At 37.7% G+C, this 23,029-nt stretch overlaps 1 protein-coding gene across 1 annotated transcript in view; it reads right to left on the minus strand.

Annotated features, from left to right (window-relative positions):
- Positions 1-852: 852 nt before the first annotated feature.
- Positions 853-23,029, minus strand: part of sff (BRSK family serine/threonine-protein kinase sugar-free frosting) — a 41,626-nt gene continuing 19,449 nt past the window's right edge. The window contains exons 15-24 of the mRNA XM_089713222.1: positions 20,206-20,289; positions 14,751-14,858; positions 14,310-14,479; positions 13,070-13,174; positions 12,427-12,508; positions 10,728-10,856; positions 9,305-9,423; positions 3,443-3,502; positions 2,516-2,600; positions 853-1,707 (exon numbers count right to left, since the gene is read on the minus strand). Of these exons, the coding sequence (XP_089569348.1) occupies positions 1,541-1,707; positions 2,516-2,600; positions 3,443-3,502; positions 9,305-9,423; positions 10,728-10,856; positions 12,427-12,508; positions 13,070-13,174; positions 14,310-14,479; positions 14,751-14,858; positions 20,206-20,289 (1,109 nt within the window). The 3' untranslated portion in view covers positions 853-1,540. The remainder of the gene's footprint in view (positions 1,708-2,515; positions 2,601-3,442; positions 3,503-9,304; positions 9,424-10,727; positions 10,857-12,426; positions 12,509-13,069; positions 13,175-14,309; positions 14,480-14,750; positions 14,859-20,205; positions 20,290-23,029) is intronic.

A 23,029-nucleotide genomic window follows, 5' to 3' on the forward strand; every position in this document is an offset into this window, starting at 1 on the left:
GGGAGGGGTGGGTCATAACATAATTTTTCCATAAATCTCTCCTTTTAAAACAATTTGTTTAAAGAGGGGGAAAAGTAAGTCTAAAAAAACTAGACGGGGAGGAATTTAATATGGGAACTGGGAACCTTCAAGCAAAGAGCCTACACCTTCCTGAAAAACCAACTTCCACCAAGTGAGTCGTTGCCCTATTGAGGGTTATAAAAAAAAATATTTTTCATACAAAACCAAGCATTTTAAAGGGTTTTTTAATTTTTAATAGCCCCCACTAAACCCAAACACCTATACTACCAAAGAAAACACCGATCTCTTGTACTTACAAATAACAATATTGGACAATCTATGTGCAATATATAGTACATACTATCAGGCAGTAAAGGGTTGCAAAAATACAATTATGAGGCCTTAGGTAAATAATCAGTACAGAATAGCGTAGTGGCCGGTTTCAATTTAACACATAAAGCTTCTAATTACAGCTATTTATAAATACCTTTTTGTGGCGTCGGTTAAGCTAAGTGGTCAATGAGAGACGCAATTTTTTACTACGTATCAATAACTACCAAAAAAAAAGATAATTTTGAAATTTTATCATAATATACTGTTTTTTAATTTATGGAAAGCCAATGTTATTTTGGAAAGCCAATTTTATATTGGACTAGCTGCGCTCCGCGGTTTCACTCGCGTGGCTCCGCTCCTGTTGGTGATGATATATTGGCGTTGGTCATAGCCTTCCTCGATAAATCGGCTATCTAACACCGAAAGATTTTTTTAAATCGGTCTAGTAGTTCCTGCGATTAGCGCGTTCAAACAAACAAACTCTTCAGCTTTATGATATATATTTATGATATGAGATATTTATGATTTCAAACTGTGTCTCAAGTCGGGCTATGTTTTTCTTTATAACTCAAAAGGATCCACTTACACAATCTTAATTCGTTTCAATTATTAAAGAGTAATCATGTCACATCGAGAAAAAAAAATGGTTGAGATTTGAACAAAAAACATTTTTATAACAAATTTTCATAATTTACTTTTTTAAGAATAGTCATGTATTCTTTTTACTTCTTAGCCCAAAAAATTATTTTCAAAATACGCAGCAAAAAGTCATATAGTGGCCACTTAGCTTAACACTGACATAATCTGTGGCAATAATAAATCGATTTGAATTTCCCGAATCGATCCATTACTGACACGGGTTATACGTTATTCCATTTAGCATTTAACCCGGTAGAAACTCACTTAAAAGTAAGTGCTTTTGGATTTTTTCCAAGTTTCTCAACAATAGATTAATATTATAAGATTACAATAATTCTGCACAGATATTTTATGTAAATTCAAAAACTTTTCCAATATATTGACTTATTTTGTCGACTTTTTCACCGCTGTTAATACCAAAAAATCCCCGCAAAAAAAAAAATTCAGCCCAAAACATCCTGACTCCCGGCCCATAAAAACAAACAAAGAAACATTTTTTTTTCAAAAAATTTTAGTATTCACAAAACAGCGGCGAACACTTCGAACGGCTGCACTGAAAACGATGCGATTACGCGATAGATGTAGGCGTCACATCGCCCCTATGCTGTCTGTTTTCCCGTAAAGAATTATTACGACGCAATTCGTCTTTTATCGACGAATCTCTGGATTCTAAACCACGTCGCGGTGACGATGTGGATTCTCTACATTCTGAAGACGATCTTTTTGTGTGGGTACCTGTAAAATTAAATAAATATATAAAATAATAATAGTTTAAAAAAACTAAAAAACACGCTTTTTATAGAATACCGAACTCAAAAATAGAAAATTTTATCAAATTAGTGTATTATCGTCGGTCCTCAATAAAACTACAAACTTTGAACGAAATCTGGCCGTTTAAAGTGGGTCAAAATCGCGCCCAAAGAAGTCGGTTACAAACATACAGGTGAAGCTAATATAAAGCGTGTAAAAAAAAGACGTGTGTCACTCGGGGACTGCCGCGGTAAAGCTATTGCATGCTATGCCTTCAAGCCACACCTCCGCGCCATTCCCCGTGGGGAGCGTGAGGTTTTTGCGTTACGGAATTTCTCGATTCGGTCCCCGCGCTCAAGGCCCGCGATAGAAGCTATGCAATAGCTTAATAAGCATAGAATATTGTTATGAAAATATTGTTTTACCTATAAGATAATGAAAAATTTTTCATTACAATTTTTAATCCCACCCTTTCGTAAAAAAAACCCATCCCAAAATGTACAAATTCAAATTCAAATTCAAATTGCTTTATTTGCAGAATGTACAAAGATGTTTGTACAATATTTAATTACCCACAAAAAATCATTTTTTTCTAAAAAGTTAGGAAATAATTTAATTTTAACACAAACACAACAAATAGTATAAAAAAACAATAGGAACACAAAAAAACACGATTTTTTTAGATTTTGTTGCCACACAAACACATACTTACCTTACACATACATACAAAATCACAAAAATTACAAAAAATCACAAAAAAAATACAAAAAAATCACAAAAAATGCTCACTTACCAGGTAAATCTCTTCCACAACTCATAATCTCATGATCGAGAGACGCGGACGCCGGTTCTACTGCGCGTCTGCATCTTACGCCTTGCTGTTTTTGGGAATAAAAGATAGATAGATATATGTATAGTACCCTTTATATAATTAAGTACCTATGTATTATTTATATTCTCGTTATTTATTTTGTGCCTTCGCGTTCACGTTCAATATTCCGAGCCAACAGGGTTGCCTGGAAGAGATTGCTTTAAAGCAATAAGGCCGCCTTTTCAAATGTTCCTTCGTGTTGGTTTATTTTTTTTAATTATTGTTTCTTGTTATTCTCTGTCTGGTATATATGTACAATAAAGTATAAATAAAAAAAAATAGATAGAAAAATATTATTTAAATCCATTTCTAGTCAAAATAAAGAAAAATTGTAAAAGATCGAATAACGGTAGAACGGATAGATAAGAAATTCCAACTAATAACTCTGTCCGTCTGTCACTTCTTCACGCCTCAACCACTAAACCGATTTGGTTAAAAAGACAAAGGTTAATTTCATCCCGGAAATCCCAAAAGAACGTAAACTATGCGAAAACCAAATAAACACCGAACATAATATCTGAAAACTAACATATCAACATTACCAACATACAGCAGAAACTACTAAAACTACAAAAATTTTGAAATTTAAAATGTGTGCGTGTACTAGTGTACACACGTTAGAAGTGAAACTTCTTTATGACCTTATTTTTCAAAAAATAATTTACTATATGCAACTTTACAGAAATACGTCTAATCACGCGTGGTAGGGATAAGAAAAATATGGCGCGTAACGGAAAAATGTCACGCGTAACGAAAAAATGCTATACTAAATTTTTTTCCAACCCCGATAAAGAAGTTTCACTTCAAAATATTGGAAACAAGGGGTAAAATTTGTATGAAATAACTCACTTTATATCCACTAGATCCGCTCGCGACAGACGAATTTGAGCCCAGTGTGTGTGTACCATTCTAAAATATTAAAAAATAATATATCAATACTGCAAATATAAAAAAAGACATATAACTAGATGCACACGTCGCAGCCAACTGTTTAAATTAGCCGTTTAATTGATAGCCTAGGCGCTTAATGAAACGGATTAATATATGTTAATTTTTCCATTAATGAAACTACCCTCACTATTTTTTTTTTTTTTTTTTTTTTTTTTTATAGTTAAGCGGGCAAACGAGCAGGCGGGTCACCTGATGGAAAGTGATGCCCGCCGCCCATAAGCATTCGCGTTGTCAGGGGCACCGCGAATGTGTTGCCGGCCTTTAAGAAATTTATATGCCCTTTTTTTGAAGGTCTCCTTGTCAAAGACGTTTGGAAACACCTCAGATGGTAATTCATTCCACAACGATGTTGTTCTTGGCAAAAAATTCCGGGAGAATCGCACTGTAGTAGATCGCCATGCATCCAGATGGTGAGGATGATACTTAAGTTTGTGACGCGAAGTGCGGTTGTGGAAATCGGCGGCTGGAATCAGGTCGAAGAGTTCCTCAGAACATTCCCCATTATAAATTTTGTAAAAAACACAGAGAGAGGAGACGTCTCTCCGCAGTGTCAGAGGATCAAGCGATTTGGCAATCTCGGCGTCGTCAATGATGCGGATTGCCCGACGCTGTACGCGGTCTAGTGGTAGGAGCTGGTATTGGGGTGCTCCGGCCCAGAGGTGCGAGCAGTACTCCATATGGGGCCGGACTTGAGCCTTATAAAGTTGCAATAGGTGAGCGGGTGTGAAGTACCGTCTCGCCCTGGCGAGCACCCCTAACTTCTTCGAAGCAATCTTGGCTTTGTCCTCCAAAAATCCACGGAACTGCACGTCAGACGTAATCTCGACGCCGAGAATGCTGATGCTTGGATTGATATTCAGGGGACTGTTCTGGAAGGTAAGTGGTACGACAAAGGGACTTTTCTTGGTTGTAAATGCGCAGACCTGTGTCTTCGCTGGGTTGAAGTCGACAAGGTTGGATTGGCCCCACGCAGAAATTTCCTCGAGAGTATGCTCAATGTTCGATACAAGCTCGTTTCGATGCTGGTTTGTTAGTTCCAAAGAGGTTTTTGCTTGGCCGGCATAGTGCGTGTCACAGGTGCTGTCATCCGCATAACAATGAATGCTACGTATTCGCAACATATCATTGAAATGCAGAAGGAACAACGTAGGCGACAACACACAGCCTTGTGGGACACCAGCGCTAATAGGCATAGATTCAGAGCATGCTCCGTCGACGACGACTTGGATGCTACGTGCCTGGAGAAAGCTAGCTACCCAATTGCATAACCTCTCCGGTAGTCCATACGATGGAAGTTTGGAAAGGAGCCCCCTGTGCCACACCCGATCAAAGGCCTTCGCTACATCTAAACTTACAGCCAGCGCTTCCCCCTTATTCTCCACTGTTTTTGCCCATCGGTGAGTCAGAAATGCTAAGAGGTCACCTGCAGAGCGACCATGACGAAAGCCGTATTGATGGTCACTTAACAGTTGGTTGTCCTCAAGATATCGCAAGAGCTGACTATTAATGATGGACTCCATCACTTTAGAGAATAAGGAGGTAACTGCGATTGGCCTATAGTTAGATGGATCGGAGCGTGTGCCTTTCTTAGGGATCGGATGTATCAAGGAGGTCTTCCAGGATCTAGGGACAATACCAGTGGCATACGAGTATCGAAAGAGATGTGTTAAGACCGGAGCCAGCTCGGGAGCGCAGGTCTTTAAAACTACAGCAGGGATGCCGTCAGGCCCATTTGACTTATGAATGATGAGAGATCGAAGGGCTTTACGCACTGCAGATTGCGTGAATTTCACTTCGGGCATCGTGCTATTGCAGTTTGAGATGGACGGTGGTGTTTTTCCCTCATCATCCAGCGACGAATTTAATGCGAAAAGAGTCGCCAAAGTATCAGCTTTTTCTTTAGCTGAGTGAGCTAAAGAGTCGTCGGCCCTGCGTAGTGGTGGAAATGACGATCGGCAGAAGTTACCCAGGATGGCCTTAGCAAGAGACCAAAAAGCTCGTGTGCCTGAAGGGTAATGTGTCAGCTTTTTACCAATTCTGTTGATGAAGCTTGACTTTGCTTCAGCGATTTTCCTCTTTAGTGATCTGGAGGCAGAGTTGTACAATTTCTTGAGATGCTTAGCTTCAGGATCTTCCGCAGCAAGAGCTTCTGCCCAGTTTCGATAGCGATCTTGCTTCGTTCGAGATGCTTCTCTGCAAGATTGCCCAAACCAGGGCTGTGACTTGCCGCCGACAGGTACCACAGAGTTCGGGATGAAAAGCTCCATGCCCTGTAGCACAACATCAGCGACACAGTCAGCACAAGCATCGGGATCTTCATCTGCGAAGCAGACCTGTCTCCATGGGTAGGAGGAAAAGAACGTGCGCATCCCATCCCAGTCCGCCGACCTAAAGTGCCAGACACGTCGGGTAGTAGCTGGGCGAGACCGAGATTGATATGTGAGAGGCACTGTACTCTGTATAAGACAATGATCGGAAGATCCAAGAGGGGCTGCGACGCTCACTTTGTAGTTGTCTGGAGAGGAAGTTAGAAATAGATCTAGCAGAGATGGAGTGTGGTCCTCAACATCAGGTATCCTTGTAGGCGAGGGGACCAGTTGTGTTAGATCGTAGGCCAAGGCGAAGTCACGGAAAGAACGTCCTGCATGGTCAGTATTGCGTGAGCACAACCATTCAGCGTGATGAGCGTTAAAGTCACCCAAAACCACTATCTCGATCGTTGGAATCTTTTGGAGCAGAATATCGATCGAAGTTTGAATTTTCTCGATGAGTCTGTCAGTTTCGGTGTTTCCGCTGTGTGACCTATACAGGCACGCATAGACGCGGGGTTGGTTATCGCAGTCTACTCGTAGCCACAATAAGGATAGGTCAATACCTTCCAGGTTACCCAAGCGACGACAGCAAATATCTTCTCTAGCGTATACACAAACTCCGGCGCGCGGAACAAACGTATGTTCCAGAACATAGCCCGGGTAATTCAAATAAGATGTGTCAGCCGGAGAAGATATTTGAGTCTCCGTTAAAAAGAGGAGGGCCGGCTTGGCTGTCTCGAGATGGTGGTGTACAGCCTCGAGGTTTGAATTTAATCCCCTGATATTACAAAAGTCCACTGATAGTAGTGTGGAACAGTTGGCCGAAAGGTGGTTAGTTTTTTTACCCCTAGTGGAATAGAAGCGCGGAAACTTGCCCCCCCCCCAGAATACGTGGGGCAGCCTGAGCGGGAGAGCTCAGGGAGGGATTCTCTAGGATCGCAGATACTAGTACCCTCCTGGGGTAATCTTCTATTGAGTACCGCTGCCATGTTTGTTGAAGGGCGATGGGGTTGGGCATCCGGCAATCTCACTAACGCATGCGAAACGCAAGAAGATGCTTAACGCCGGTATTACGTGAGACAGTGGTACTTCCCCGGACAAGCTACAGCCCAGTCGTGCTACACACAAAATAAATTGTATGTAGCTGTAGCTCTACCACTGTAAAGTATAAACGCCAGAGCCTCGTCTGTTGTTCGGCAGGGTGCACCACGGGCAGGTGAGGTTGGCTTTGGCTGAGAGATGGTAGACAGCCATTACACCCCAAATATTAATTATATTTTGTTATTTATTTAAGAGAGGCACCATGATTATAAATAATTTGGAAAATCCAAAAGTGCACGCCTCATAATTTTTTTTTAATAAATATTTATTAATTATTATTTATGTTTATTTAATAACAATTAAACCACATCGAATCAGACCCTGAAAAATGAAAGGGTTCTATTCCTGAGCATACTCAAGCGTAAGAGAAAAAAAAAGACTCGATTAGTAAAGTATTTCGGTCGCTATCGTGTTAACAAGAAAAAGGATCCGCACATACAGACACACGGACGTCCAAGACAGAACTTTTTTAAACTGTTTTTTAACTAGTTTAAATAACAAAAATGACATCAAAAATATCATGAACGTTAAAAATAGTGTTTTTTCTTAATATGTGTGTGTATGTATTATCTTACAAGTGCAATGTATGATACATAAAGACATTTTAAGTTTGAAAAATCAGATGTTTTGCGCGAAGTGACAGTAGTACCCACCTCAACGCGTCGCTTATGAGGCGTGCAATTGTATTTATCTGTACGTGAGTTAAATTAAACGAGTAAGTGCTGGCGGGATTGAAATCAGGCAGTTAATTAAACTGCCACACACCTGATTCAACCGCTCTATAGACATAAATGATTACCGGGTGTACCAATTAGCATAAAATATTTCCATTTTTAACAGTTATTCGTTCTCCTTCAATCCCACATTCACAAATTTACACATTATCTCTATCTCTAACACTTATTTTCTTCAATATATCTCTCTCTCTTGAATATCCAACACACTCTCTCTCTTGAATTTCCAACACACTCTCTCTCTTGAATATCTAACACACTCTCTCTATTGAATATCTAACACACTCTCTCTATTGAATTTCCAACTCTCTCTCTCTTGAATTTCCAACTCACTCTCGAATTTCCAACTCTCTCTCTCTATTGAATTTCCAACTCACTCTCTCTCTATCTTGAATTTCCAACTCACTCTCTCTCTTGAATTTCCAACTCACTCACTCTCTCTTGAATGTCTAACTCACTCTCTCTCTTGAATTTCCAACTCACTCTCTCTCTTGAATTTCCAACTCACTCACTCTCTCTTGAATTTCCAACTCACTCACTCTCTCTTGAATGTCTAACTCAGTCTCTTTTAAATTTAAACTAACTCTCTCTTGAATTTCCAACTCACTCTCTCTCTTGAATTTCCAACTCTCTATCTTGAATTTCCAACTCACTCTCTTTCTCTTGAATTTCCAACACTCTATCTCTATTGAATTTCCAACTCACTCTCTCTCTTGAATTTCCAACTCACTCTCTCTCTCTTGAACTTCCAACTCACTCTCTCTCTTGAATTCCAACTCACTCTCTCTCTCTTGAACTTCCAACTGACTCTCTCTTGAATTTCCAACTCACTCTCTCTCTTGAATATCTAACACACTCACTCTCTTGAATTTCCAACTCACTCTCTCTCTTGAATTTCCAACTCACTCTCTCTTGAATTTCCAACTCTCTCTCTTAAATTTCCAACTCTCTCTCTCTTGAACTTCCAACTCACTCTCTCTCTTGAATTCCAACTCACTCTCTCTCTCATGAACTTCCAACTCACTCTCTCTCTTGAATATCTAACACACTCACTCTCTTGAATTTCCAACTCTCTCTTTCTCTTGAACTTCCAACTCACTCTCTTGAATTTCCAACTCACTCTCTATTGAATTTCCAACTCACTCTCTCTCTATTGAATTTCCAACTCACTCTCTCTCTCTTGAATTTCCAACTCTCTCTCTTAAATTTCCAACTCTCTCTCTATTGAATTTCCAACTCACTCTCTCTCTTGAACTTCCAACTCACTCTCTTGAATTTCCAACTCACTCTATATTGAATTTCCAACTCACTCTCTCTCTATTGGATTTTCAACTCTCACTCTCTTGAATTTCCAACTCACTCTCTCTCTCTGGAACTTCCAACTCACTCTCTCTCTTGAATTTCCAACTCACTCTCTCTTGAATTTCCAACTCACTCTCTCTCTTGAATATCTAACACACTCACTCTCTCTCTATAATTTCCAACTCACTCTCTCTTTAATTTCCAACACTCTCTCTCTCTTGAATTTCCAACTCACTCTCTTGTATTTTCAACTCACTCTCTATTGAATTTCCAACTCACTTTCTTTTAATTTCCAACTCTCTCACTCTTACCTGATCCAACCGCTCAATAGAAGTATGGCTGCCGGGCGTGTTCGGTTCGAAAACTGAACAATCACTGTCGTGCTCTTGATGTTGTGGCGTTTCCGGACTGTCAGGTATTTCGTTCGCGTCTGTAATATTATGTATAAACTGCATTATTATGGGAATAGTGTTTTTATGGCTAAATATAGCGACTGTGAAAATCGCATGAAAAGGTAAAATAAAAAAAATATATGTTATAAACTTTTTTTTCAGGACATACAATTCTTTAAGAGATTAAATCTGTAGTCATCGTTGTAATATCGCTATAGTCACTGTAACTCGTTGTATTGTCGTTGTACTGTCACTTTAGTCACCGTTAGTGGTTTGTAATGTCGCTATAGTCGCTGTTAGTCGTATTATGTCGCTATAGTCACTGTTAGTCGTATTATGTCAATATAGTCACTGTTAGCTGTTTAAATTCAAATTCAAATTTCATTTATTTACAAGAATGTAGTTACAAAAAAGGTGTTATTACAATGTTAACGCGCTAATACATTCTACCCACTTTCTGGGTGTGCAAATATTTAAATGGAAATAAGTTAAATTACACTACACCAACACTACACAAATTCTTCGCGTAACTAATCACTATTGTTAAACGTCACTAATTCTTCCTTGTCACAGATTCCGCGATGTAATAAGTTCTTGAATATCATAAAATTGTTTCTCCATTAACCATTTCGTCAGTTTCTTCTTAAATATATTTACTGGGAGATCCTTAAAGTTATCCGGTATTTTATTATATATTGTAATAGTCATAAATATCACACTATTTTTTGCTTGATTTATTCTACATGTTGGAAAGTGCAGTTTATTTTGATACCTCGTTAACATAATATGCGAATTTACTTCTCCTTTCTTTTTAAAATATTCTTAACTGCAGCTAAAGTCGATATTAGTCATTTTACTGTAGCTATAGTCACTGTTAGTCGTATTATGTCGCTATAGTCACTGTTAGAGGTATGTACCGTCGCTATAGTCTCTGTTAGTGGTATGTACTGCCGCTTTAGTCACTGTTACTCGTTCTACTGTCGCTATAGTCACTGTTAGTCGTTTTATTGTCGCTATAGTCACTGTTAGTCGTATTATGTCGCTATAGTCACTGTTAGCTGTTTTACTGCAGCTATAGTCGATATTAGTCATTTTACTGTAGCTATAGTCACTGTTAGTCGTATTATGTCGCTATAGTCACTGTTAGTGGTATGTACTGTCGCTATAGTCACTGTAAGTTGTTTTACGGCCGCTATAGTCACAGCTAGTCGCTGTACCGTTGCTATAAGTCGTTTAACTGTTGCTATAGTCACTGTGAGTTGTTATTCAGTAGCTCCCTCGTTATCGTCGTATGTATTCAGTAGCTATCAGTCAGTCAGTCAGTCAGTCAGTCGCTACTCACTGAGCGGCTGCAGGTTGCGTCTCGCGGCGCGCGGCGAGGGCGGGTGGTGCACCGCGCGGGACGCTCCTGGTGCGCGACACACCGCCGCCTGCACTACTTCGCACACGCGGCGGAAGCGCCGTATGTTGCCTGGTAGAGACGGGTTTGGGGGTTAAGTCTGTGCTTTGTAATACAGCTAGTATTGCGAAGGGCACACGCAACGAAAATGACGTATGTTGCTAGGTAGAGACGGGATTGTGGGTTAAGTCTGTCGTTTCTATTTAGAATATTTAATTATCCCTTTGTAAGACAGACAACCACAAACAAATGCTATCTTCTACAACGGAAACGGCGGAAACGGTGTATGTTGCTTGGTAGAGAATGGTTTGGGGGTTAAGTCTGTTCTTTGCAATACTAGCTCGCACACGTAACGAAAATGACGTATGTTGCTAGGTGGAGAGTGGTTTGTGTGTTAAGTCTGTGCTATTCAATTGGGATAATAAAGTAACTTCATTTTTGTAATTATTCCATTATAACACAATCTACCATGTACTTTTCCGCGGCTGTCACCGCGTGGACAAGTACTACCTCGTGCACGCGTGAGGCAGCGTATGTTGCCTGACAGAGAAGAGATTGAGTGTAAAGTCAGTCGTTTCCAATTGGAAGATTTAATTATCCCTTTGTAAGACAGGCAAACGCAATCAAATGCTATCTTCTACACCGAAAACGGCGGAAACGGTATATGTTGTCTAGAGGAGAATGGTTAGTGTGTTAAGTCTGTCCTTTCGAATTGGAAGATCGATTTATCCATACACACTGCATTTTTTTTAATTTAATCCATTGAAACAGAAGTTTTTGATTTGACCCAAGAATTCGATTTTGTTAACCGTGACATTCTTCTGTATAAAGGCAATATTTATGGCATACAAAGTCTTGCATTCTATGAAACCTATTTAAAGGAACATAAAAAAGGAAAATCTATCCAAATCAGGTGAAAGTACACAGATTTACTGGTGAAATTATAATTATATTCTTAATGGAGTACCACAGGTTAGCATATTTGGGCCATTATTAGTCCTCTTATATAATAACTACCTACCTAATGTAATTAATTAAATATGAATGTGTTCTATATTTTGGTTATTATTTTAAGAATGGAGTTGAGTTAAAAAATTATTTAATAATACATAAAAATGGCAATTCAATAGAAATGAAATAATAGAAGATTAAACAATAACCAATTGCATTAAAATGTATATTAGCCAGAAAAACAATTTGACTCATCTTAATGTCATCTGGTATTTATTTATTTAAATACATAAATAATTGCCTATAAAATGTAATATATTACTTAAACCCGGTTTTGAGGCAGAGTTCTGGGGTTAAGATGTATCTAATTGTTAGTTACGGGTTGAATGTGTTATGCGTTTGAATAAATTCAAGTTACTACGAGTTTTTAATTCGCCAAATAAACAAACTCTTTTAGTCAAATAAATTAAATATTAAATATTTTTTTCTCATTGGGGTCCCTCAAGGTTCTATACTTGAACCGATTCATTATAACACATATAAAAGTGATAATAAAACAAAATGTGTAGGTAATTTGCGGACAAATGAAGACACTGTCACATATCAATGTATATCAATATCAATCAATATCTGGCTGCATTTATATTCATTAATATTGTATTTTTCTTGGCGATTGCATAACGAAACTTACCAGATAATAAAGTGAACGTGATAGCATATAAATACTCCTTTCCGTTTTCACCGGGCGCTTTTGTTATTGTAGAAATGTCAACCTAGAAAAAATATTTCAAAATTAAAAATATTTATTACTGAAATAAACCTTGTAGTACCAATACAGCGACTTTTTATAACGTTCAAATGGCAAGTCAAATCATATCTATATGTATGAGCATGTTCCAATAAAACAATGCATAAATCGCATTTCAAATTCGTTGTTTTTTAAATTTCGTTATTCAAAATCACATAAGTAGTCAATGCATGTTTTTTCTATCTTTCTTTCGTCAAAAAAAAAACAAATTTACAACCTTTTTGAAGTGAAAAATTCTTTAGCGGCGTTGGGTATAAAATCTTAAACTCGCGTCAGGACACGTGACCTGATCGAAAAAGCGTAAGACGGATACCATTCCAAAATATCAAACATGCTCAACGTTAATAATCAAGTTTTCACTTCTGCCGGCACTCCCCCAGTGCAACCCGGCTTTTTTTTAATTGGAGCTACCACTATATAAATAAATAGATCATCAATCAATCAATCAATCAATCAATCAATCAATCAATCAATCAATTGTTTCCTTTCTTTCTTTCCTATATATTTATCTATCTATATTTCTCACCTGAAATCTAACATGTCTCTGGAACATGGCCGGCGCGTTGGACCCTCTCTTGTATTCCACGCGAAACGACATCGGGCTTAATACACTGTGTGATAATTCCGCTATCTGCAAATAAATGACAAAAAACTTATTAATTTTGCGTTTATTGAAGTGAAACTTCTTTATTGGGGTTAGGAAAAAATTTAGTGTAACATTTTTTCGTTACGCGTGACATTTTTCCGTTACGCGCCATCTTTTTCTTATACCTACCACGCGTGATTCGACGTATTTCTGTAAAGTTGCACATAGTAAATTATTTTTTGAAAAATAAGCTCATAAAGAAGTTTCACTTCTTACGTGTGTACACTAGTACACGCACACATTTTATTGACAACTTTATTAAATTGTATATAAATATCAAAACATAACATCATAAGAAATGCGTCAGAAACATCACAAACATTCTTTTATACATTTCTGACATAATATACAAATATGTCAGACTAAAATAACACCAATAGCATAAATTTTCATTTAAAAAATAGGAACTTTTTGAATAAACACCAACATCAGAATAAAGCAGTTCTATTTCTTTTCAAAAATAAAGGAATGTTTCCTTTCAGCAAAATTTGCTATCTACAGTATTTCAAGTACTTTCCCTCCAGGGCCCATCGAAAATTTCCACACTGTATATGTTCAAAAAGCCCTAATGACACTCTTTTTTCTTTTAGGGCTGATTTTTCAATCCTTGGTTAAAACTTATTCGTCGAATAATGTATAGAACTACCATTTTAAAAACGTATTCTAATTGCCCGTATTTGACAGTTTACGTGACATTTTAATATTATCGTGTAATACTTTATTGGACGGATAAGTTTTATCCGAGCATTGAAAAATCGGCCCTAATACAATAATCCATAAAAGAAATACGTCCGATACAGTCATAAAATTTCCCGAAATATGCCCAAAACCCCCAAAATCTGTAGAAACACATTTTACACTGTATATTTATAACATTTTTCCATTGAGTTACAATGTACTACGTACTAGAGAGGACATCGCTACTACACTATTTGTAACACGAGTTAGAGTCAATCGTCTCAACCAATTTTTTTTTTTTGTTACAATGGTTTTAATTGATAAGTAATAAGAGGCAGAATATCTACAAAGTGTATAACTCACTAGGCGCCTCGCACAGATTTTGTTCGTAGTGTCCTCTCTATACGTAGTAATAATACCTCAATGCATTTTTCATACTCACACTCAAAAACGCGTGTATCAAGTCAGCCTTAACCGTGGCTAGCGGTTTCCCCTTGACAAGTGCGGTGAATGTTTCTTCCTTATCAGCTGATAGTAATAACGAACCGAACCAGGAACGTTTGGTTAGTTCGGGAGAACTTTCTGGAGTTAAGTGTACTTCTTCTGAGGATGCTGGAATCAAATCAAATCAAATGGTGAAACAAATTCTGATTGGTAAATCAAATCAAATGGTGAAATAAATCGTGATTAGTAAACCAAATCAAATCAAATAGTGGGTAAGTTATATAGATAAAATGATGTAGTTTTGGCACATAAATGCATTTAAATCAAGCGGAGATAAGTCTACAAAGTTTTAATAAAATATGTCCGTATAAAGTGCGTCAAAATAGACCTTTCTTAATATTTTTTTCAGATTTTTACTTATACCCTCAAATACACTTACTTTGCATTTTCCTCCTATGAAACCGTGGAGAACCGAGGAATGAATTTTTGATAGTGGCCAAGCGTGCTCGCCACGGAGCTGCCGGTCCTGTGCCGGGCGCTGCGGGAACTATCATGGGAGCAGAGTCGCATCAATTTCGATACAGTACATTTATTAAGCATTTGAATGCTATAAAACTAGAATTTTGGTAAATACATTTATTTATTTATAAGGAATTTAGATTAAAGGTAGCCAAAATTAAGGAGAGAAATGCCAAACTCAACTCAATTATCTGTCAAAACTCTTACGGTACACACCTGTTGCTATTGTCGAAGCGTTTTTAAAATCACAAATTTGATTATATCATTATAACTGCCGTTACATCACTTGTAGTACTTTTGAAGAACACAGTGAACAACTATAATCAGTGATTAGACTCCGTATTGTGGCTAAAAACTAGAAGATTTATTTCACGCTTTGGCCGTTATTAATCTTATTGGAGGTAGGTGAATAATAATTTATAATTGGAACGACCTTCACCTTCACCTTCTGTCACTCGCATTTGGCATATGTCATATCTGAATGATATTTGTGCAAAGAGAACGGACTAGGGAGACGTAGTGTTGCCATACTAAGAAATTTTGCCCAATTTTGTGGAAAATTAATTTCTACCTGATATAAATTAACAATGGATTGCGGGAAGTGTAAGAAGAATATAAATGATAAAGATATGATAAAATGCAATTCATGTGATATGTTTTTACATTATCAGTGTGCTAATTTATCAGAAACTGAATTTAAAAAAATACTTCCAATGAATAAAATTAAATGGAAATGTCTATTATGTAAGTCTAAAAAACAGGGATTGCTTAGTGGGTCTTCTTCCCCCAAAGAAAACAGTGCACCGACACAAATTCTCAATATGAACTCGCAAATGCTTATGCAGTATTTCGACGAAAAATTCGAAAGTTGGCAACAAAAGTGGCGGGACGACCTCCATGCAGCAATTCGGGAAGTATCCTCATCATTTAAAAGTGATATAGAAAGGCTAGAGACGCGGTTACTGGAGTCGGAGCAACGTATTACGGAACTGGAGCAAGTAATAAGTACATCTAAATCTTTTAATCAGCCCGACTTGTCTCAGGAGAATACCCAACTTCGCGCTGACCTGAAACATCTTCAGTCCAAGCTCGATGATCTCGATCAAGCTTCCCGCAACTGTAACGTGGAAATTCAAAATGTGCCCGAGAAAAAGACTGAAAATCTCATTCACCTCTCCATTGAGATGGGTAAATTAATCGGCGTGAAAATTACTGAGACTGATATAAGATCCGTGCATCGTGTGGCTCCCGGTTCTACTAGCAATCGTCCAAAAAATATTATTCTGCAACTTTCCTCCCGAAGACTACGTGACAATATAATAGCGGCGGCGCGGGCGCGCCGCACACTCACGGTCGCGGCGCTGCTCGGTACTCCAACATCTGCCGCCACCGCAGTCTCTCAAAGTGCGCGTTTCTATATAAATGAACATTTAACACTCAAGAACAAAATGTTATTTAGATCCGTTAGACAACATGCGCAAAATATGTCCTATAAATACGTGTGGGTAAAAAATGCTTGTATTCTTATACGGAAAACCGATGAATCTCGTGCTATACATATAAAAGATATTTGTGATCTAGATAAAATAAAGTGACTATTATTGTTGAGATTAAGTCACACTCTTATAGAATATCGTTATTCAAATTATTATATTATGTACGTCTTACTAACCGGAAGCATGAAAACAAAATTCAAAAAAAGTATTGCAAATATTTCTGACATATTGTATTATTTTTGTTTTAATAATGCAAACAAGTAAATTGTCCATATTTTACCAAAACTGTGGTGGCTTAAAAACAAAACTTAATGAATTAAAATTAAACTTACTTGCGGCTGATTACGATGTTGTAATATTGGTGGAGACATGGCTTTCCAATAGTATACTTGATTCGGAAATACTCGTTAATAATTATTCTATGTTTCGCCGAGATCGAAATCTTAGTATATTTAATAAAAAAGGCGGTGGGGGTGTTTTAATAATGGTTAAAAGTTCAATTAATGTCTTGAGGAGGTTTGATTTGGAGACCGATAACCTAGAAGAATTATATTTACATTTTCCATCATACTCAGATTTGCTTTTATGTGCTTGTTATATTCCGCCAGTTTCTAGAAATAATATTTACGATAGATTTTTTTACAAACTGCATGACATCTATACAAATTGTACATTCAGTAATTTTCTTATAATAGGTGATTTTAATCTATCCTATCTCAAATGGTCATCGGACTGCCCCTCGTCGGACCCACTATCATGTGACACGGATACGGCTAAGTTATTATCATACACTATGTCCTACCTTAACTTAAAGCAATATAACACTATTTCAAATGAGAATAATAAAATACTCGACCTTATTCTAAGTAATATTGTAGGAACTTCTGTTTGTGTTGCAGATGACCCGTTGCTTAACGTAGTTCCACACCATCCACCCCTAGATACCATAGTGCAAATAGATACTCAACTCGAGCTTATGTGTAGCGCTCCCAAAACAAAACGAAACTTTTTTAAAGCTAACTATGATTTGATTAACCAGGATCTCTCGAATATAGACTGGATATCGGAACTTAGTAGTCTCACTCCTGATGATGCGGTTGATCAATTCTATGATTATATATATAAAATTATTGAGGAACATGTACCCCTAGTAAAAACTAAATCTAAACGTTATCCAGTGTGGTTTTCTAAAGGTTTAATTTCTACTTTAAGAAAGAAAGTTAAAGTTTGGACGCGTTGGAAAATCTATAAATCACTAAGAGACTATCAGGAATTCAATCTGCTTAGAAAGCGAGTAAAATTACTTATTAGGAATTGTTACGCCAAGTATATAGCTAACGTTGAATCATCACTTAAGGATAACATCAAATATTTCTGGAAATACACATCTGACTTAAAAGAAACCAACTCAGGTTATCCTAAAACCATGAAATTAGCTACCACTTCATCTTGTAATCCCAGCGTAATTTGCGAAATGTTCTCCAACTACTTTCAATCTGTATTTGAACCTGTTACCCCTGGAGCATACAATACCATTGAACTCTTAGACAATAATAGTATACTAAATTTGCATCATATAAACTTAAATAAGACTGAAATATACAAAGCATTAAAGGATATCGATCCTAATAAAGGCTCAGGACCTGATAATATTAGTCCCATATTTTTAAGAAATGTAAGTGGAAGTATATCTTTGCCATTACAAATAATATTTAATAATTGTTTAAAAACAGGATTTTTTCCGAATAAGTGGAAGAAAGTTTTTATAACCCCTATTTTTAAATCTGGGTCCAAAAATGATATTGCAAATTATCGTCCAATATCTATACTGTCAGCAATTCCAAAAGTATTTGAAAGATTGGTTCACGGTCGAATATCCTCTAGTCTTAAACATTTTATTATTGCAGAACAACATGGCTTTGTAAGAGGCAGGTCCACTTTGTCAAATCTGCTTGAATTCACTAACTATGTTTTTACAGGTTTGGATAAGAAGTGTCAAATAGAAACCATCTACACTGATTTTAAAAAAGCATTTGACAAAGTGGATCACTTGTTGCTTTTAAAAAAATTGTCCTACAATGGCATAAAAGGCAATCTTTTCCGTTGGTTTTCTTCATATTTACAAAATCGTGTCCAGGTAGTAGTAATGAACGGTTTTACATCTTCTCCAGTAGTTGTAACATCTGGTATTCCTCAAGGATCTATTCTCGGCCCTTTGCTCTTCACTATATTTATTAATGATATATCCAGTTGCTTTATTCACTCAAAATTTCTTTTATATGCCGACGACTTAAAAATATATTCTTCCATTTCAAATAAAAATGACATTCGTCTTATACAAGAAGACCTTGATAGGTTAGGCGAATACTGCAAAAACAACAAGCTATACCTATCTTACAATAAATGCAAACATGTCCGTTTTACTAAAAATATAAATATTATTCCATCAAAATTTAAACTAGGAGAACACATTCTTGATACCGACTCTTCTATTCGTGATTTAGGCGTCTACCTTGATGCTAAACTCACAATGGACGTACATATTGACTACATATTGAATAAAGCTTACCGTATGTTGGGTTTCATCACCCGAATTACTAAGAATTTCAGACGAAAGGATACATTTATTTGCCTCTACCAATCATTAGTTAGATCACACCTCGATTATGTATCTCCTATATGGAATCCATTTTATAATTGCTATATAAATAAATTGGAAATGATACAGAAGAAGTTTCTGCGCACACTTAACTATCGCTTATGCTCTCCCAGATGCTCATACAATCAACTCTTAGAAAAATATAACATGATGTCCTTGTCCAACAGACGTTCAGTAACTGATGCTGTCACTTTAAGAAGCATTTGTGTGGGTGAAATTGATTCTCCGAACTTACTAGCCGACTTGTCCTTTCGTGTGCCTTCGCGACCAACTCGTTCCAAATGTCTTTTCCACATACAACATACCAGAACCAACGCAGGACAACGCGCGCCACTTCACAGAATGTGTGTCTTACACAATGACAAACTAAATGAAATAGATCTGTTTTCATGCTCCCGATATAGTTTCAAATGTTCAATAAACCAATTATATGTATAAACCTTTTAACTTTGAATAAGTATCTACATGCTTAAATTAATGCTTTTTCTCCCGGTTTAATATTTCAGAAGTCTGTATTAGTTTTAAATATTTGGCTACCTTGCAACAGAGAATTAATTGTATTGTGTTTTTTTTTTTCTTTTACTTTTTCTATTATGTTCACTGTGAGACGTAGAGGAAACAATTGTTAATGTTATTATTGATTATGTCATTAATTTATGTATACGCCTTTAATTGTTTCTGTAAGATCTCCAAATAAATAAATAAATAAATAAATAAACTGTGCAATATTTTATAAGACAAAACGTGTTACTTCTCGAATCATACGTTTTGTAATTTTGCTAAAACATTTACAATAAAATAAATAAATAAAAAACACTTTATTGCACACACATAAAACAAAATCAAACATAAATAATACAAACAAGCTAATACGAAGCGGTACAAATCGGAGGCCTTATCGCTAAGAAGCGATATCTTCCAGGCAACCTTAGGATATAGGAAAAGTTTGAAGAAAAAAAAACAATTGGATAGTAGAAGAAGCATAGCGAAGCATTATAAAAAGTGCAACCAAAAGATAAATAAATTACATTTCAAATCTATATATATAAAAGAAAGTCGTGTTAGTTACTCCACTTATAACTCAAGAACGGCTGAACCGATTTAGCTGAAAATTGGCAGGGAGGTAGTTTAGAGCCAGGAGAAGGACATAGGATACTAAATATGTACCATGGGCGAAGCCGGGGCGGACCGCTAGTTTTAAATAAATAAATGATAAATACCCGCAATAGTCCCCAAATTCGGGAACAGTGATGTTTGCGCCGGCGACTGCGCAGTCGGTCCCGGAAGTGATGACCTTTCTCGCACTGAAAATTTCATTATTAAATTAAAATTTAAAATGTAATCACTACATATTATAAAACAAGGTCATCCGTTGCACGTCTGTCTATCTGTTTGCGATAAACTCAAAAAATACTAAATCAATTTTCATTAATAATTATACAAAAAGCTAATACATCATAAAAAAAAGGGGATAATACATGCAGCACGTTCTATCGAGTCGATAATACATGCAGCACGCTCTATCGAGTCGATAATACATGCAGCACGTTCTATCGAGTCGATAATACATGCAGCACGCTCTATCGAGTCGATAATACATGCAGCACGTTCTATCGAGTCGATAATACATGTAGCAAATTCTATCGAGTCGATAGCACGAACAGCACGTTCTATCGACTCCATAATACATGCAGCACGATCTATCGAGTCGATAACACGAACAGCACGTTCTATCGAGTCGATAATACATGCAGCACGTTCTATCGAGTCGATAATACATGCAGCACGTGCTATCGAGTCGATAATACATGCAGCACGTTCTATCGTGTCGATAATACATGCAGCACGTTCTATCGAGTCGATAATACATGCAGCACGGTCTATCGAGTCGATAATACATGCAGCACGTTCTATCGAGTCGATAATACATGCAGCAAATTCTATCGAGTCGATAGCACGAACAGCACGTTCTATCGACTCCATAATACATGCAGCACGATCTATCGAGTCGATAACACGAACAGCACGTTCTATCGAGTCGATAACACATACAGCACGATCTATCGAGTCGATAATACATGCAGCACGTGCTATCGAGTCGATAATACATGCAGCACGTTCTATCGAGTCGATAATACATGCAGCACGGTCTATCGAGTCGATAACACATACCGCACGATCTATCGTGTCGATAATACATGCAGCACGCTCTATCGAATCGATAATACATGCAGCACGTTCTATCGAGTCGATAATACATGCAACACGTTCTATCGAGTCGATAATACATGCAGCAAAATCTATCGAGTCGATAGCACAAACAGCACGTTCTATCGACTCCATAATACATGCAGCACGATCTATCGAGTCGATAACACGAACAGCACGCTCTATTGAGTCGATAATACATGCAGCACGCTCTATCGAGTCGATAATACATGCAGCACGCTCTATCGAGTCGATAATACATGCAGCACGCTCTATCGAGTCGATAATACATGCAGCACGCTCTATCGAGTCGATAATACATGCAGCACGCTCTATCGAGTCGATAATACATGCAGCACGCTCTATCGAGTCGATAATACATGCAACACGTTCTATCGAGTCGATAATACATGCAGCAAAATCTATCGAGTCGATAGCACGAACAGCACGTTCTATCGACTCCATAATACATGCAGCACGATCTATCGAGTCGATAACACGAACAGCACGCTCTATCGAGTCGATAATACATGCAGCACGCTCTATCGAGTCGATAATACATGCAGCACGCTCTATCGAGTCGATAATACATGCAGCACGCTCTATCGAGTCGATAATACATGCAGCACGCTCTATCGAGTCGATAATACATGCAGCACGTTCTATCGAGTCGATAATACATGGAGCACGTTCTATCGAGTCGATAATACATGCAGTACGTTCTATCGAGTCGATAATACGCACAGCACGCTCTATCGAGTCGATAATACATGCAGTACGTTCTATCGAGTCGATAATACATGGAGCACGTTCTATCGAGTCGATAATACATGCAGTACGTTCTATCGAGTCGATAATACGCACAGCACGATCTATCGAGTCGATAATACATGCAGCACGTTCTATCGAGTCGATAACACATACAGCACGATCTATCGAGTCGATAATACATGCAGCGCGCTCTATCGAGTCGATAATACATGCAGCACGCTCTATCGAGTCGATAATACATGCAGCACGCTCTATTGAGTCCATAGCACGAACAGCACGATCTATCGAGTCGATAATACATGCAGCACGCTCTATCGAGTCGATAATACATGCAGCACGCTCTATCGAGTCGATAATACATGCAGCACGTTCTATCGAGTCGATAATACATGCAGCACGCTCTATCGAGTCGATAGCACGAACAGCACGATCTATCGAGTCGATAATACATGCAGCACGCTCTATCGAGTCGATAATACATGCAGCACGCTCTATCGAGTCGATAGCACGAACAGCACGATCTATCGAGTCGATAATACATGCAGCACGCTCTATCGAGTCGATAGCACGAACAGCACGATCTATCGAGTCGATAATACATGCAGCACGCTCTATCGAGTCGATAATACATGCAGCACGCTCTATCGAGTCGATAATACATGCAGCACGCTCTATCGAGTCGATAATACATGCAGCACGCTCTATCGAGTCGATAATACATGCAGCACGCTCTATCGAGTCGATAATACATGCAGCACGCTCTATCGAGTCGATAATACATGCAGCACGATCTATCGAGTCGATAATACATGCAGCACGCTCTATCGAGTCGATAATACATGCAGCACGTTCTATCGAGTCGATAATACATGCAGTACGTTCTATCGAGTCGATAATACATGGAGCACGTTCTATCGAGTCGATAATACATGCAGTACGTTCTATCGAGTCGATAATACGCACAGCACGCTCTATCGAGTCGATAATACATGCAGTACGTTCTATCGAGTCGATAATACATGGAGCACGTTCTATCGAGTCGATAATACATGCAGTACGTTCTAT

This window comes from Colias philodice, chromosome 30 (assembly GCF_061535455.1).
Source record: "Colias philodice isolate Cphi_HAF_F1 chromosome 30, ilColPhil1 Martin Lab GWU primary, whole genome shotgun sequence".
Lineage (NCBI taxonomy): Eukaryota > Metazoa > Arthropoda > Insecta > Lepidoptera > Pieridae > Colias > Colias philodice.